The sequence below is a fragment of the Paramisgurnus dabryanus genome, chromosome 13 (assembly GCF_030506205.2).
Source record: "Paramisgurnus dabryanus chromosome 13, PD_genome_1.1, whole genome shotgun sequence".
NCBI classification, from domain to species: Eukaryota; Metazoa; Chordata; class Actinopteri; order Cypriniformes; family Cobitidae; genus Paramisgurnus; species Paramisgurnus dabryanus.
The window spans coordinates 16,257,349-16,276,345 of record NC_133349.1 but is presented as its reverse complement, the minus strand read 5'-3'; the positions used below and the strand labels follow the sequence as shown (position 1 = coordinate 16,276,345).

The 18,997-nt window shown below is 37.1% G+C and overlaps 2 protein-coding genes across 2 annotated transcripts in view; one reads left to right on the top strand and one right to left on the bottom strand.

The window, feature by feature from the left end:
• Positions 1-6,936, bottom strand: part of LOC135788770 (uncharacterized) — a 93,318-nt gene extending 86,382 nt beyond the window's left edge. Inside the window, exons 1-5 of the mRNA XM_065298128.2 lie at positions 6,765-6,936; positions 6,152-6,252; positions 5,897-6,043; positions 5,581-5,730; positions 1,580-1,686 (exon numbers count right to left, since the gene is read on the bottom strand). Coding sequence (XP_065154200.1) covers positions 1,580-1,686; positions 5,581-5,730; positions 5,897-6,043; positions 6,152-6,252; positions 6,765-6,831 — 572 coding nt within the window. The 5' untranslated portion in view covers positions 6,832-6,936. The remainder of the gene's footprint in view (positions 1-1,579; positions 1,687-5,580; positions 5,731-5,896; positions 6,044-6,151; positions 6,253-6,764) is intronic.
• Positions 6,937-7,509: 573 nt separating this feature from the next.
• Positions 7,510-18,997, top strand: part of mindy3 (MINDY lysine 48 deubiquitinase 3) — a 40,573-nt gene continuing 29,085 nt past the window's right edge. Inside the window, exons 1-10 of the mRNA XM_065298130.2 lie at positions 7,510-8,326; positions 8,580-8,659; positions 9,020-9,080; positions 12,307-12,465; positions 12,750-12,801; positions 13,041-13,155; positions 13,383-13,456; positions 15,058-15,137; positions 15,891-15,961; positions 18,239-18,319. Coding sequence (XP_065154202.1) covers positions 8,233-8,326; positions 8,580-8,659; positions 9,020-9,080; positions 12,307-12,465; positions 12,750-12,801; positions 13,041-13,155; positions 13,383-13,456; positions 15,058-15,137; positions 15,891-15,961; positions 18,239-18,319 — 867 coding nt within the window. The 5' untranslated portion in view covers positions 7,510-8,232. The remainder of the gene's footprint in view (positions 8,327-8,579; positions 8,660-9,019; positions 9,081-12,306; positions 12,466-12,749; positions 12,802-13,040; positions 13,156-13,382; positions 13,457-15,057; positions 15,138-15,890; positions 15,962-18,238; positions 18,320-18,997) is intronic.

Here is an 18,997-nt window from a genome sequence, read left to right as displayed (position 1 = left end):
CGAAATTCAGACTTAGAAGGTGTCCAGCATCAGATTTTTTTAAATGCCCTTGAAGCTAATTTTTTTGCACATATAAGGTCTGAACTTACTATAATCATTATTTTTAGAGGATTTAAAAAAAAAATCCTATAGAATTAATAAAAAAATGTAAATTATCATTATCAAAAATTATTATTACCGCAACATGATATTACATTAAATATATGCATTTACAAACTCATGTTTCGGCAATGAGAACTAAAAAGTTGTCTAGGTACTATGACAAACAAAATTTTTACTTTTCTCTGAAGAGAAAAATAAGAACTGCTTACCTGGTTGCCATCTTGAGTGTCACAATCAATTATGTCCCTTCCAATTTTTTTTTTTTTTAAATGTTAGTTTCTTGAGGGCTTAAACAATGATTGAAAATTGTTGCGGAGGATGGGAAAATTGGTCTTGGATACATTTATATTCCTTATTATTGTCTCTACATTTACCAATGATCAACAAATACCACGTGTTTCTTTTCTGTAAATGTTTATAGTATAACATGCACTGAAGCTTTTTGTGTTTTTAATTATAAATTTTCCATGTCAAAGAACCCAAATCCAGTCATGGAGATGTTGCGGTAAAGAAAATTTTCAAATTAAATGTGAAAAAAATAACAAAATTGGTTTGTATGATGTCATTTGAAATCATGTGCAAAATAGTACGTGAAGAGATGTTTGTAACTGTATGCTTCTTATTTTGATACTCCAACTTCGCAGTTACTTTTGTTATCAAAATGTTCACCTCATAAGTCTAATTTCGCAAGAATGGATTCTGCCACCAACCAGTATTTATACATGGCCTGAGGCCGAGATTTGGCGGATTTGAAGCAAAAGTTTTTAATTAACGTATACCTTTTGCACCCAAGCTTCTCAATTACAAATCTGCTAAAAAATTGAAACAAACTTTATTTGTATAGCACCTATGAGCATCCACACATAGTCCAAAAACTTTTATTTTTTAGCAAACACTCTTTCCTGCTCGAGTGTCCAGTTACAAGTATCGCCTGCAGCAAAACGCTACCAAAACAACACGGCGCGATACACACACACACACAGCCATACTTCATGAGGAGAGGCACAGGAGCATACCACACTTTGCTGGAGGCTGCTGCTATACCTTCATAATACACAGTGGTGTGTGAAATTGTACGGCACTAACATGCATCCAATAAACCTGACCTTTCCCTGATGCTTTGAATTTAACGCTCCTGGCTGGTGTATTAGTATGAAGTCACACCGTGCAACGATTCTAAGCAATCAACGCTGGGCCCAATCTAAAGCAAATTTTCATCTATTCCTACCGTTTCCCCAAACCCGAATTCCCAACCCTCTCTGTCTTTCCATCACTCTATCAACCAATCTGTGATTAGATCCTTTCTGCAGATCTCAGAGCAGATGGGCTCCGGTCTGCAGCATCCCAGGTGTGTGTACGGGGTGGGGGACGCGCACCATCTTATCAAGGATATAGTAAAGAAAGTGGCAAGAAAGGCCACAGGAAAACAAAGGAAGACAGACAGAATATGTTAATGAGAAAACAGAGAGAGGTTTACCAGAGGTCTGTGAAGAAGATCTCAGCGATGGAACAGAAGGCTACAGACACATCTTTCGTTGTGACATCACACTCCGAGGGGAAGGCAGCCGCTCCAAATGCACAAGCCTATCAGGACACAGATACGCACGTCAATGAGTTGAATGAGCAGTTTAAATGCAAAAACTTTATTCTGTCATTATTTACTCATCTCCATGTGGATTAAAACATGTATGTTCTCAATTTTATCATCTGTGGCACAACAGGATGAGCTTTACACATCTGTCAAGCTCAAAAAAATAAACAAATCTAGAAAACAAACCTCTATAATGTAGTTTAGGATCAAGTACTCTGAATTAATTTAACAGAATCAACTAAAACGTAATATCTGAATGAATAAATACCAAGTAATAGATGTGCAAGTTGTCATCCAGGGTTAATTTAGCGCATAATAAATTAAATGGACAACTTTTAGTCACTATAAAACATTGTTGCATCTGTTGGGCTGCATGAAGATTTATTAAAAAAATCTCTGTTAAAAAAATAATCAAACAAAGATTTGAAACAACATGAGAGAGTAATGCAATAGATTTACTATGTAGTAGGTACTTACATTCTAGGGATGCACCGATACCACTTTTTTGGAATACGAGTACGAGTACTTGCATTTCAGTACTTGCCGATACCGATACCGAGTACTTAATAAAAAAACATGATTTAAATTTACAGGTAACAGCTTTAGTCTTATAATTTAACAAAAAAACAAAGTACTAGTTTTCCAGTTTGTTGTAAACTCTGCCTCTTTGGACAACACAAGAGGCATTAACCCCTTACACGCCGCTCAAACATAGACATTTCTCAGACCGTGGTATCGATTCCAGGTATCGGGGGACTTTTAACGAGTACTTTAGAAAATGTGGTATCGAGGCCGATACCCGATACCAGTATCGGTATCGGTGCATCCCTATTACATTCATTCATCATTAGGGAGACAATATAGCAGTTTAAGAACTGTCAAATCTTAAAAGCAAAACTACAAACACAGACACACTCATCAAGACTTAAATAAATATTTCGTCCAAAATGAATAATCTTTGATAATTTACTCCTGCCCTCATGCCATTCCAGATGAACAGGACTTCCTTTCTTCAAATAAACACAAGTTAGATTGCCTTTTTTAAATTAAAATATCCATCATAGATCCCACATGTTGACAATAAAAAAAATTCACATCCATCCATCATAAAAGTCATTCAAAACAAGCACATGTTGATAACCTCAAATCTCATTGATTCTTGCATGCCTTATGATGGAACATCACATAAAAAATGTCAGACCTATGATAGGTCATATACACTGGGGATGGCATAAAGGTGAGTACATTATGAGAGAATTTTCACATTCGGGTGAAATATTCCTTTAATGTTCCTTCCTTGTCTGCTTAAGTTTCACTGCCCTCCAGTGTTAAAAAATAGAGCTGCACACATTTTTAAGAAATCTATTAGCATCTTTCTCCTTCATTTTCAAACAGGCACAGTGCTACCCGAAGACAATGACACTGGAGATCCTATTCAAGCAATCCCAATACGAAGTCAGAGCATTGTTCAGAGAATCTGATTCCACTAACAATAGTGTATTCCAGGCAGTAATAGCTTGTGCAGGCATTTCAATTGATCACGGTTTGATCTGATGTGAAACAATGTCTGGTTTTCGAAAGCTCTCCACCTACAGAAACAACACACATCTGTCCTTCTGTCATTTCCACTTTCCTGTCACAGACACAAATACCACACACCGGCTTAATATGAGACTGGCTCAGCATAACAAAATGCCTCCTGCTATTATGTCAATGCTAACTCTATGCTTTCAGAACACAATAGTCTGAAGAGGGAGATAACTAGGTGATCAATGCCATCCACTGGGAAAATGCAATAGCAATACATAAAGCTTATATACCACCATTCTCCATTAACTAAATTTAAGGGATTCAAAACAATCATATATTCAGTGACTTAGACTGCAACAAGTTCACTTTCACCACACAGTTGACAGCAACTATTGACTTCCATAGTATTTGTTTTTGTATTATTTATCTAAATGTCTTATTTTGTGTTTGATATAATAAAGAAACTCAGAGAGGTTTAGAACAACATGAGGGTGAATAAATGATGACACAATATTTGGGTGAAGTATCCCTTTAAAACACAAAGTAAGTCTTATTGCACTCCACTAACTAACGCTAATTTGTGTGTTGCAAAGTGCTCCTGTATAGCTCAGTGGTAGAGAATTGCGTTACCAATGCAAAAGTTCATAGTTCGAACCCAGGAAACACACTTTGGATCAACGCACCTGCCAAATGCATAAATGTAATGCAAATGCAAAGTACAACATGGGTAAAATTCCCAGGGAACACACATGCTGATTAGTTGTTCACCTTGAATGCACTTTAAAGGATTAGTCCATTTTCTTAAAAAAAATCCAGATCATTTACTCACTATGTCATCCAAAATGTTGATTTCTTTCTTCGTTCAGTCGAGAAGAAATTATGTTTTCTGAGGAAAACATTTCAGGATTTTTCTCATTTTAATGGACTTTAATGGACCCCAACACTTAACAGTTTTAATGCAGTTTCAAATTGACTCTTAACAATCCCAAACGAGGCATAAGGGTCTTATCTAGCGTAACGGTTGTCCTTTTTTTATTTAAAAATATGCACTTTTAAACCACAACTTCTCGTCTTCCTCCGGCTGTGTGACGAGCCAGCGCAACCTCACGTTATTGAGTAATGACATCGAAAAGTCAGGTGTTAGATGAAACGCACATTTTAAACAAAATGCGGACCATTTTAAACAATTAACTTACACAAAGACATTAATTAGTATATTTCGATATACAACAACCTCGGAACGGTCCTCTTTCTCCACACTAGTAAACACTGGGGCGTAGGTTTGACCTCTTGACGTGATCACGTATTACGTGAGTTCGCGCTGGCACGTCACAGGACCGGAGGAAAACGAGAAGTTGTGGTTTAAAAGGGCATATTATTTATTTATCTCGCCAAAAATGGCAATTGTTTCGCTAGATAAGATAGATATGCCTCGTTTGGGATCGTTTAGAGTCCTTTGAAACTGCAATTTTACACTGCATTAAAACTGTTAAGTGTTGGGGTCCATTAAAGTCCATTAAAATGAGAAAAATCCTGGAATGTTTTCCTCAAAAACACAATTTCTTCTTGACTGAACAAAGAAAGACATCAACATTTTGGATGACGTGGAGAGTAAATTATCTGGATTTTCTTTTAAGAAAATGGACTTATCCTTTAAGTCGTTTTGGATTTCAGCATCTGCCGTACATGGCAATAGATGTGTGCAACTGTTTTCATTTTTACTCTTAAGGTTAAGCTTAATCATTTGCTTGTATGATAGCTTCTTGTTTTAGGTAAGTCTGACATACACAATATATACATATTAGGGGTGTGCATTGGCACTGTCCTCACAATTCGATTCAATTACGATTCATCAGGTAACGATTCAATTCAATTCGATTCTACGATGCATTGCGATGCATCAGAATTCTACTGTACACAACAAGGCAAGTGCAACTATTCTCAACAAAAACGGAAGCTTAGCAGCTTTAAGACAATGACAATTATATACCTGAGATGAGAATTTACACACAGCGTAAGTCTTGTCTAGTTGATCATTAACTTCGTAGAATCCGAAATGTGCCCATATGTCCACTTTCCATGGAAAAGGGTGCGTTTTTATTTACCTGTCTATCACTGTCATCTCTCTCCGCCTCAGCCATCTTGATTGTTGTTGTTATGCTCCCGGAAGTAATTGAAACAACTTTATTGTCCACTCGAGGCCAGAAAATAAACAGTGACATACATAATCGATTATGGCACTTTGCTGCATCGATGCTGAATCGTGCATGCCCGCATTGCCGAATCGATTATTGTTGACACCCCTAATACATATATCTGTGAGTCCATGTGTGCAGTATGTTTAATTGGTGTCTTGCCTCATTGGCGTGTTTGTCCATTGCGTTTAGCATGAGTTCGATGCCTTTGCTGAAGTACTGTACAGCCTCAATGCCTGTGTGAATCTGGCCCAGGTACATGTATTTACTGTGGCCTTCTTCTGGACAGAGCTCTACAGCCTTCAGAAACACGCACACCGCCGTCAAGGACCACAACACACAAATATGCTCATATACACTTTAGCAAATACATAAACAAAACCAGATACTGCAAGTGAATGCACCAAACATGTTATAATGTATATATTGTTAATGAATGTGTCGGAGTGAGATATATATTAAAGGTAATAAAGGATATCTGTTTGGCTTTCTCTGCATCTCCCAGCTCAGCATATATATTCCCCAGCATGTCCAGGATAGTCAGGTTAGCAGGTTCGATGTCCAGCGCGCGCTGACAGAACACCCTCGCCATTGAAAAGTCAAAGTTTTCTATACACTCTGTAGTCTGAGAGGGACAGAGAGGGATCACATTAGTACAGTATTTAACAGTAAAATGTTTCATTAGTAACCTATAATCAAGAATTTTAAAAAAACAATATGTATTTCATATTACCTTTTCCAATAACTGATCAACAGTGTATTTTTCAGCTGTCTTCTTCTTGGCCTTTTCATGCATCTTAGCTTTCATTCTCTCCTGTGGTGACATCATGTGCTCTGAACACAGAATTTAGTTACAGAATTAGTTTAACTTAAATATATATAAGTATGGTTAAGTAAGGGAATACATCAATGAAACACATCATATGGATGTACAGTTACTGTATGTTTACATCAAACTATGGCATGTAGAGATGTGCAGTCCAGTTTATAATAGTAAAACAGGTTTACTGCATGTAGTTATTTGTAAAGTGTTTAAATAATTGTCCTCAACTATACTAACAAAGTTCAAAACAGTTGACAAACTAACCGAAATATGACCAAATAATTTAACACTGTAGTATACATACCAACATTAAATACTGAAAATGTGTACTATAATATTCTGTATTTTTAACTATAGTGAATTAAATACCTACTTTAATATTTACCATGGTAAGGATCAAAACACTATGGTACTATCTAGGTATTTTGCTGCAGTTTAGTATAGTAAATACTAGATCTGTACGTAAAGTGACATACGTCCATGTGGTGTTGTGTCTTTTTATAAATGTCTAAAACTAACATACCTCCATGTGGTTTTGTGTCCTTTCTTTTAGATTTGCTTTTCTTTTTAGCTTTTGCTTGCCCGCCCATTGTTGTCTGCTGAAATCTGCGTATTTATGTCACTTTGTATATAATGCAAAAGTGGGATTTCAGTCCACAGTCTCGTAGACGCGATCTGGCCAGCGTGAACACGCATGGGCTACAACGTGAATCTGATGGGTTGACATCCTGTTACAAAATAAAAGTCTCCATGGGCTTCAGTTTTTATATTTACTTAATGCATTAATCATTTTGCACAATACATTCACAAATGCGTAAAATGCACAACCCAAAATGTTTAATGACCTATATTTAACTTTATTTGTATATAGTAAGAGATGTGAAAACAATGACAGTGAATGTTGATTTGGCCCTGCTATGGTTTTTGAAAAGACAAGGCTCATTAAAATCTCTTTGTAAAACAGGAAGATTCATATTAAATGCTGTGAATTTAAAATAGACAAAAAAATAAAACTAGGATGTTTTTTCATGTCTTAGGATAGTCAGTAGGGTACGCTGTTGTATAAAATTGCAATAGGTTTTGTGGGCGTGTTTACCTCACAGCTGATAATATAAGAATTTCGTGGCTACCTATCTCTTTTGCTCTGTATTCAAGCTCCGTGTCGTAGGCGGGAACAACATCGCTGCATTGTAGTGCCTGCTTGTGATTGATGTTGAATTTACCCAATCAAATCTCTGTTTCAATCGACGTCACCAGAACCTTCTCGATTTGAACCAATCTCTTACAAAGTCGAAGTTGAGGTGGAGGCACGTAGTAAATAAACTGAATGAATGTGACAGTCAGCAGCTATCTGTGTGAGCCCTACGACAATTTCGACTTGATTTCTTGTTTTCTCCGGGTGCTGTCAGGTGGAGCAGTCAGCTGTTTGCTACGCAACACAAAGAGTTGTCCGAAGAAAGAGCTAAACGTTTAATTTGCATCTGTGGACGTTAGGTAACGTAGCAAATCTTGAGCTCGTATACTAGTGAGTAACTTCATTGAGGTCGTACCAGGCCTGTTTTGATAAATAGACAAAACATCTAATTGAGGAATTGAATACTAGACAAGACCTAAACGTAAACTAGTTTTTCTCAGGCACATATTTAGCTTGTATTTGTCTCACGGAGCTGTAGTGGTGGGCTGTCGCTAACTTACCCTGGCTTCGAATTAACCCGTCAGCGAGCTAACGTGCGGCTTTAACATCTTTTGGCGCGAACGTTCGATCATTCATCGCTCGCGGGACAGCTCGTGCGTCGTTATAGCATCAGTGACCAATGCCACCAGCTCACCAAACCCATAACTCTTAAGATTTAGACAAGTGCAAAAGCAGGCCAGGACTAGTCATCGGCTAGCAAAGTCGCATGTCATACAGCAGTTAGCTTTACAAGGATCGTTATAGGTCTAGATGCATGGTTTGAGTTATTATTGAAGCACGATCAAGAACCGTAGAAATGTCGGATACTAGTAAAGAAGTGGTGGATCTTGTGTGGGGCAGACCCAGCAGCGGGGCAGTGTCAGCATCTCTCTTTGGCAGGTGGTCTCAAGGTAAGAGGTTTTCCTATTCTCTATAAAAGCATATACTAGTAGGCACATTAAACCAGATATGGGGTTCTTGCTAGTTTTGATTGTTGAAACCTCAGGTTAATGTACACTGTATACATCCAATATTTCTGCACAAGTCAGCAGGGACCTGTGCCAAGTTCATATTACCTTACTGCTTGCCCAGTCATGTGATGCATTGCTAAAATAATGACTTGTGACATCGTCCATTGATGGTGTTATATTTGTTTCATTGCAGGTTTAGTCTTCAGCGAGTCAGAGCGCACTGCATTGGAGCAGTTTGAAGGTGGGCCGTGTGCTGTCATTGCACCTGTTCAGGTACTCACACAGTCTATTATTTGAATCTCTATTTATAGGTTGTACTTTAATGTTAGTAAAGTATGTTTGCATCCACACCTTAACTAAACAAAACAACTGCATTGTTGTGACATGTGTTTTGGAAGGCGTAGTCTTGCACCAACAATCCTAAACATCCCCATTTGCTTATGGTATTTTCACAGTATATTCTTTAATTTGTGTTTTATCATTAATCATTTCTATTATAATTATTATCTGAGTAACCTTGAAGTGCAGATGTTATCAAGAATGAAGTAGAAGCATTGACCTCTACCATACTGTGACTTGGCTGGTTTAATGAAATTCGAATACAAAGTGTGTTTTGTTTGTCATATTTCACAGGCTTTCCTGTTGAAGAACATTCTGTTTAATAGTGAAGGCTCAAACTGGAGGGATATCTCAGGTTTGCTCAGTATTATTTTAAAGGGTATTCTAGGCAGGCATTTACAAACATTTCAAGCAGTTCATCTCAAAACTTCTAGTCTGTTTTCATTCTTACATTTGGTATGTAGGTGGTGGAAGAACATAATTTAATGCATTATCATGAGTCATAAATGTATTTTAAAAATATTCCAGGAAGACATACTGAAACTTGATACAGGTACATCTCTACTGAATCAAATAAAGAAACATTTGGTTGGGCTTACTGGCCTGTAGTTTCATAGCTAAAGAAGATTTAACTTTTTTTTCTTAAAGGAATAGTCTTCCCTTTTGCCATATTAAACTATGTTATTACCTCAACTTAGACGAATTAATACATATCTATCTTTTTTCAATGCGTGCACTGTACATGCGTCGTGAATGTGTTAGCATTTAGCCTAGCCCCATTCATTCCTATGGTACCAAACAGGAAGCCACCAAACACTTCAGTGTTTTCCCTATTTAAAGACTGTTACATGAAGAGTTATACCAGTAAGTATGGTGCCACAAAATAAAACTTTTTTTGGTACCATAGGAATGAATGGGCTAAATGCTAACACATTCACAACGCGCTGGACAGTGCACGCATTGAAAAAAGATAGGTATGTATTAATTCGTCTAGGTTGAGGTAATAACATAGTTTAATATGGCAAAAGGGGAGACTATTCCTTTAAAGTCACAATGAAACGGAAGTAGCATTTGCCTTATTATCCGCGTGGAGACATATATCCAAATTAAATGGCTACTGATATGAGAAAAAGTCCTTCAAAAATGGATTGGATCGTTGGAAGTTGGGTTATGTTGCTATCTGCTAATCGCTGCAATTTTTTCCGAAGCCCTGTTCTCTCGCCATTCCAAATGACCGGAAGTAAAGAGAGAAGTTTCGAGGAAGGGAGGAGATTAGCGTATTTGATTGAAGACTATTAGGGCACATTAATTTTTAAAAAATATGATGCTCTTTAGGTCTAATGAAGCTCTAGGATAAGTAGGGGAGAGCGGGGCACAACCTATGGCTTTTTGGTTTTGGCTCAATTATTAATTTTTTTTTTGTTTGATTAATTATATTTTTACACAAGGAACACACTCATATCTGTTACAAATGAACATTTGAAGTTTTTTTCTAGTACTTACCATTCTTGGACAATTACACCAAACGTGACAGAAGTGCAAACGTTACAACTTAAAGGTATAGCGGAAGATTTTCGTTTTCCGGGTGGATCACCACTGTTATTGGTCATCCCAGATGTCAATCATTCTGATTATATGTTGACGTATTACCGTCGCACGTGCTCGCCTCTACGTTCGCTTTCTGCACATGCGCACTTTATGTGTGTTGTGCTACGGTTTCAACCATTCATTGAAGGTCGCGTTCTCACTGTGTTTTTTTTTTTTCAAAATGTCTGAGGGTCACAAGAGAAAAAGTGTCTACGAATTGTATGACAAAAAGAGAAAGGACTATAAATAAAGAAACAAGACCAGATGTTTATGGCAGACTATTGAGCTAAAAGGACAGGTTGGGCTTCCCACGCGAAGTTTCTACTGGAAAGGTACATTTTGTCATGCTATTTGGAGAAATCCATTTAAAATCACTGCTGGTAAAAGTTGATGTAAGCTATGATTTGCGATGCTAGCCCTGGCACAAGTCACGAACCGCACAGACACGGTAAACATGCCGACAGAAACTTGTAAACAGAGCGAAGAGAAGAACTGAGCTCCTGCACGCTTTCTCTCTGTCTCGTGCACGCGTTTAACAGGCGTTCCCTCTCGGGAGCATTTTTTAAAAAATATCGAGGGGCGGTTCTTTTAAATAATTCGGGAAAATCTTCCGCTATACCTTTAACCCATAGGTGGAGTTAATTGTAAAGGCAGGGGATTAGTTTTAACACTTGCTAAAAAATTAATCCAGCCCTTTTCTAACAATAGTTCAATTATAAATGGATACAAATGTCTAAATATGAGAGAAAAAGCAGCACAATTATGACTACATTTTTTTATATGTGACCCAGTCTGTAATAACCATACTACAGTTTCCAAAATAAAATTCTGAGATAATGAGCATCAAAGTCTGATTTTAACCATTAATTGCATTATGATTTCAATCTTTGATGTGACCTTATTCAATCAATATTAAAGATGTTAAATAATAAATTTGACACATAATTTTTAAAAAGACAGGCACATTTGAAGAGTTTTGTTGCAAAACGAGAAATCCATTTTTAACATTTTTGCCAAAACCAACTGCAGTTGAATTGATATTAATTGGAATGCACAACCAAAAAATTAGTTATCTCGTTTTGCAACGAAACTCTACATTTGTTTATATGTTGCAGCTAGCAATCATTATAGTTGCAGCTAGCAATCATCCGTGTGTAGCCTATTTAAAACAAAGGCAAGAATTACGCTAACGTCAGCGGTTTTCATATCGTAAGTGCTGAGGGGTTAGTTGTAACACAGCGTTACAATTAACCCCGCTGGGTCAAAATATTATCAAGCCCACCAAAAAGTTGCTGCAAACATATTTCAAAATGATGCTGTTTTAGTCAACAAGACACTGATTAATATGACATAGCATTGGATTTGGTATCTTACACACCCAACTTAGAAACCGAAAAAAAAAACGCATGATGAAAAATTAACTTGCATGCCACTAAAACACTTTCATCAATAACTCTCTGAAAAAACATTATACATTTCCAATAATTTGCGGGAGATCGTCTTTTGGCAGCGTGAAAAAAATACCAGGAAAAACAAACGCTCAATCTTTTGCAACAATGTAAACAGTCCGTGTTACAACTTACTAGATGTTAGTTTTTGCCCCACACACCCCTAATATTACCACAATATTAAAAAATGAAGTTTCATTGTGACTTTAAATGTTGTACAGTATAAAGTACAGTATGTGACGGCTACTGGGGAGTTATAGACAATTTTTTGTGATTTACCATCTTCATAAAGTCATCCTACATAATTTAAAGATAATTCTGTGAAAATGTAACCATGATATTTTTATGCTGACTGAGTAAGCCCATGTGAAAGATTATAATTAATGTGAAATCAATCAAATCCAAATCAAACCAGACTTTAGTCTGGATTTCACAGACAGAGTCACATATGGTTACAGGGTATGTATCCTGATTAGATCACTGAAATACCTGCTGTTTAGAGCTTGGATGATTGGATGAATGTGCTGTGTTTGTGTATACTAACAGAGGAAGAGCAGCGGACAGTTTTGTGCTCCACGCTCAGTGAGATCCTGGAGTCAGCTTGCCTCAATACACCACTGGCCTTTCACCTGGCTACCTGGCCTCGTGCCAAGACCACAGACAGCCACCAAGAGCCCGAGTCCAGCCAACCTACTGACACGCCAAGTGAGAGAATTCTTAACATTCATTTTAAATGTTATGCAGATACTGAATAATGTCATATGCAATAGTTTTAGTACTGCCTAAAACTAATCTTTAATATTTGATGTCATAGTCTAAGGAGGCACTGAATGATGTGAATGTGTAAATTTAGATAATCAGACTTTGCATGATATTTGAGAGTAGTGTGAACTTGCTGATGTTTGTATTTTCATTAACAGTGTGTAGTCCTACATAAAATGAATGAAGTGTTGTAAGTGTCATTGTGTTTTTGCATGCTGCGTACGTAGCTGCTTTGGCTGCTGAAGAGCTTGGCTTTGAGGGGTTTCACAGTGTCATACAGTAAGTGCACACATATCTTCTTTCCAGACAGCTTCACATTGTTTTTGCTTTCCTGGTGCCTTCTCTGGGTTACCCTTACTTTTCCAGATCTACACATATGCAAATTCATTTCAGAAAATGCACTATAAATGAAATTCAAAATTGTTAAAGGAAGTGATGAAGTACCAATTTTTACAATAAAATGATGGTTTAAGGTTTTTCCTGTAGGTATAATCACTTTGTGGTTAATTCCATCCTAGGAAAAGGACTCTTAGAAATGTTTCTGAGCTGAGAGAGGCAGTGTTGTCTTTATATGACACTTGGAGGAACAAATTTGGGGTTCTCCTGTTCCTGTACTCTGTCATACTAACAAAGGTGCACTTTTACTGCTTACAGTTATTTTGTGTTGTATGATGCATTTTGCACTTTAGGTGGATGTGAGTTTGAATTACATGGTAATGTTTAGAGACATAATTTTTTACAATTATTATTTAATAAGAAAAAGGTCATAAAGATATGAAAAGATAAAGTTGTGTGTTTTGATTGATACAGCACATTTCTGTGTGTAAGTATGCACTTTTTGTGACTTCAATTGTTTGCAGGGAATTGAGAACATAAAGAATGAAATTGAAGACACCTCTGAGCCTCTGATTGACCCTGTGTATGGCCATGGCAGGTAAAATGCTTGCATACAGGTCAGGTTTTTATATAGACGGTTTCAGCAGCATAAACAAACGGCTTTTGTGGACTAAACGCAATTTCCAGTAGATTTTCACATCAATCGATAACAACATTATCCTTTTTGCCGTTTATTTCTGATAACAAAGGAAATTAATGACAAGTTAATTACCTTTGTTCATATATCATATCTAATGCGTATCAACTAATAAACTAAGCTAACGTTACTGTATAAAATGTATGTATACAGTGTTAGCTACATGTCCCTGAATTCTTGCCTGGCTGCCAAACCTCTCCATACAGTTGTGATCCATGCTCGTCTTCTCCCCTCATCTTTAGCATTTTATTTTAGACAAGGTATTTGTTTCAGAGATCAGTTTAGCCACTAGCCAGACCGATAAATAAATACAGACCTGGGGCCTCGTTTATAAAACTCTGCGTAGGGTCCCTAAAAGTCTACATACGCACAAAACCCAAAAATAGCGTACGCAAAAAAATAATCAGATTTATAAAACCATGCGTACGCACACCAGCAAGCAGTGTTCCTTTTATAAATCACAGATGACCGGAAAGTGTGCGTACGTTAATCTGCCTCATATCCCACCCTATACACACCTATTTTTAACCATAAATAGTCAATGCAAATCAACTGATGAATGCTGATACTCATATTAATGAGAATGGCATTCAGTTGTTAGTTCGTAAGCTAAATGCGCCTGGCCAATAAGTGCAAGCCAATGTCCTAATCCTCCAGCATTACAAGGATGCAGCATTAGACACAGGGGTCACCGCAGCATTTATATATTTTTACAGCAATTATATCGTACCTTGCCAAAATCACGGCATAAATGAGAGGAATCACTCAAATAAAATAGATATGAGTTTTCTGCTCCTTTTGTGTACGCATCTGATATATTTGCGGGCTGTTCTCCAGCAACACAAGTGTTCTCCTCAGCTCTACAAACACCAGACATATAAAAAAAGAATAATTTAAAAACATAAATAGTAATTTTCTTTCACAAAACTGGACATATATCGAGGACAATATATATATCTTAATGAAATAGGCGAACACATGTTTCTTCATGCCAGTTTTGTTATGAACATCATAATTAGGACTATTTTAACGATAACATAGAGGGAAACGATTGTCTGGGAGCTTGACGGCTTTATTTAATGATAAAAATGCACAGTGTTCTGCAGTTATCTAATGGATGCGTATTTGATCCAAATATGGGTTCAAATGTATTACAAGTGGCTAAATGGCTTCTCAAAATAGCACCGATACAGAAGTATACTTGGATATTTTTAAGAAGTACTGAAGAAGAATTTTAAGTATATTAAGTACAACATTAGTATGTAAAAAAAATTAGAGCACTTTAACTACATTATGGAAGTGTACGTTTATTTCACCTGGTATCATTGCTTTGGAGAACTAGTTATTGGATTTTAGTTGATCTTGTGTTGCCATGTATTTAGTTGAAATTTCTGATTTATAGCATTGTATTATGCATGGAAAAGAAATCTTATGTATATTTAAAGTAAAAAGTTTAAGTTTAGTTGTTCTGTATTGAACATAACTTTTTTCTTTCATTTCAGCCAAAGTCTAATCAATCTACTGGTGACAGGTCATGCCGTTTCCAATGTGTGGGATGGTGATCGTGAATGTTCTGGAATGAGTAAGATCCATGTTTTCTTTAAATCTTAAGTAGGGATGCACCGAATCCAGATTTTTTGGGAAAATCTGGATTCGAAGCCGAATACCGAATCCTACTCACATCCTTATTCCATTAACACAGTAAAACACATTAATGAAGTAAACAATGTCCACAGCAGTGTATTTTTCATTTTGTTTGATTTTAACTGTAAAAAAAGGATAGGCAACATTATGCCAGGATGACAAGTGGGAAAAACTATTTTGACAATTACCATAAGCCTATGCATAATGAAAGCGATGCGGTGTGATGCCCTAGTTTTTTCCAGGTGCGTCCACGAAACCGCCCCTAAGGCTCACCGGAAAAAAAGCTTATTTCCACGTCAGCACCCGATGTGTGTAATCAACAGCCGTGTGACGTCGACCAGCATAGCGCAAGCCTAGGTTTCGGTTCGGTGGAAAAAAATCTAAGATTCGGCCGAACCCGAATCCCGTCAAAAAACCCAGTATTCGGCCGAATCCGGTGCATCCCTAATCTTAAGCAAAGTTTGACAAGATGTACTGTAATTTCATAATTTCCCTGCTATTGCATACTAGACCACCTGGTGGCAGCATTATCTACATTTTGGTCATTTTTTGAGACTAGAGAATAGTGTGTTAAAAGAATGAGACTTAAAGAGTTAATAAGTTCATTAGGTTTGGAGGAGTGGTGTTTGATGGTTTGTTGTATGCTGAGATGTATTAAATTTTTATGTCTCTCTCTCTCTGTTTCTCCTAGTGCTTCACGGCATCCATCAGCAGGCCTCTGTTGGCTTTCTCACACTAATGGAGTCACTGCGCTATTGCAAGGTGCATGTCTGCTTCATATACGCATTTGACAGCCCACAACATCCAGTCACATGTTTAATGAGAAATGTCATTAAGACTCTTATCTTTAGTGTTTTTAAATCAGGGGACTGGCGTTAACATGTACTTTCCAGATGCCCAAGACTCGCAGTTTGTGGTTTTGCTGTTTTCCAGCACTACAAGTCACAGGGAAATTGAGAGATGTAATTGCAACAAAATAACCTACACTTACTGCATTATACAGACTGGCGTCACACTTATCACTCTGTCAAAATATTTTGCACAGTTCTGGTTATTGAGAAATTTTATGGTGAGGACCAGGAACTATGTGTCTGGTTTTGTTCTCACATGCATCATTTATGTAGGTTAATCACAGAAGAATGGAAGTTCTGTGGGTATAGACTTTAACATGACTATTCCAGATTGCTGGTAGCAAACCGCAAACTTACACCCTGTCTTTACTTCATTCCCTCGTTTGTTCTTTTTTTGTCACACCTTTACTTATATTCTGCATGAGTTGTCATGGTTTACAAGCTGTAATGCAAATCTAGATATTTTTAACATCATGTATTTAAAGCAAGCATTATTAAATGGCATGCATCATTGTGGAGATTCATAATATTGAGCTGATATTGTGTGATGGATTAAAGGGATAGTTCACCAAAAATTCACTCACCCTTTAGTTGATTCAGACTATACATTTCTTTGTTCTGCTAAACACAAAGAAATATATTTTGAGAAATGTTAATAACAGATCTGAGGCACCATTCACGTCTATCAGTGTTCTTCTATCCTACTATGGAAGTCAGTGGTGCCCCAGATCTGCTTTGTTACAAACATTTTACTAAATATCTTTATTTTTATTCAGCAGAAATGTATACAGATTTAAAACAACTTGATGGTGAGAAGATGATGCCAAAATTTTTATTTTTCTGTGAACTATCCCTTTAAGCTTTATATTTGGTATAATTATTTTAAAGTTCATATTCTATGAAATAACAGACATCCCACTAACTATATTCTGGAAATGCTTCATGTAAACGACTGCCAATGCTTTTTAGGTTTCTGTGACAATGTCAACAATTTTAATTAGGTTTCAAATATCCGTCTACTAAAACTATGCTGTATTTGGCACAGGTACAGTTTACATGAGAAAACCGCATAGTTCTTATTTCATGCTGTCCTTATATGGATGACAGGTTTTTCCTGGAGCTCCCTAACACCTCTTCTGACACATATTGAGCCCTCTAAAGGCAAAACATCAGGGAATGCAGCCATCAACACAGGGCACACGCGCACACATCCTGTACGTTTTATGAGCATGGGCAGGAATGGCTGTATTGTTTTAACCTGGGGAGAGTAATTAAGAATCTGCTTTATTTTGAATGGCAGAGTGCTAGGCGTAGGTTCAGGATATGTGCAGCGGGCTATGTTTGGAATAGAAGTGAGACGGAATTTATCGCCTCATATTTAGAACCATTTGAGCCCCCTTCACAAAATTTGTGATCTGCTTAATCCTCACACCTTGGAATGCCTTCGTTGCCAGATCTGCTGCTTATTCTCACCTGTTGAGTGATGTGAGGGATTTGGATGTTTGGATGCTCTGTTGGAGCTTAGAGCTGAGCAAGTGAAGCAACACTTTGAACTCTTCATACTTTATTGAGCTGCTAAATTGTCCAGTTTTGCATTTCACTGGTTAAACTGCTGACTCCTCATGTCATTCATTTTTAATTTCGAGGTATAGTATTAGGCAGTGTGTTTTATGTATGCAGCTCATAAGCTACAAGTATATGTGTTCATTGTGTGTGTCAGGAAGATTATGCATGATGATCCAGCCAAATTTAAGGTTATTTAAACATGTAAAATTAGGTTTTTTTTCTCAGTTAGGGTTGACTTATACATGATCTGTACATCAGTTTCTGTCACTCCTGGTGGCACTCTGGCAGCTGATTTAGTATGCATGTCTGTCATTTATATGTTGTAATAAAAAAACAAAATCATTTAAATTTTTATAAACATGGTTTCAGCCGTTCAGGAGTTATCAGCGTTTTGCTTGCATTGTTTACTATATTTGATTACCAATCTATGCATTTTAAAAAAAATTTAATAATAACAATGGTCCAATGAAACACAAGTGTTTCAATTGTTGGCTGTTCCTATGTGTTCTTATCGCAGATGAACAACCTGCTTGTTATGGTTCTGGTATGTGGCTTGCCAAACTGTCATGGCATCGGTATGGGGATTGGCCTTAAAACCCTCTCTCTCTCTTTTTACTTTAAGGTTGGCGCATGTCTCAAGTCTCCAAAGTTCCCTATTTGGATTCTTGGCAGTGAGACTCACCTTTCGGTATTCTTCACTAAGGTGAGTTAAGACAATAACTCCTTTTCCCCAATCTTCTGCTCTTTGTTATCTGAAACAGTCTGGCAGTTTGCATTCTCATTTTATTATTGAGTGAAGGCTCAAAGCGCAAGAATGTGCTTCCTAATAGATTTAGTACTTAAGATGGAGATCTAAGGAGAAAAGAAGAAAGAGGGGGAGAATAGGATGGATGATGAGATGCAGAAAGAGGTTTTTAGACTTATAAGGCATCTACTGTGGTGTGTCCTGGCCTCGGCCCATGCAGTATGCGGTCAGCTTTGGCATACAGACATGCTCAGAGAGTGTATCTACAGTGAGTCAGAATGGGAATGTAGGTTCGTGTAACTAGTACCCCTCTGGTTATGATGCATCTGTATGTGCCAAACTTTTTGTTCTAAAATCTGATTGGATGGGCCATGTGTGTTGTTGACGCACACCACTTTGTTTGGAGTCGAATGTAGTTTACCTCAAAAAAAAGCAATGTTATTTTATCATTTACTAGCCTTCATGCCATTACAGCTATATGTAGCTTTTTTCAGCTAAACGCAAAAAGAGTTATTTAAATAATGTCCTCGACCTCCTTGGCTTTATAATTGGTCTCTAACTTGTTGAAGCATCCATCATGACAATAATCTTTAAGACTTCAGTTGGATAATAAATATATTCTGTGGAAAAACAATG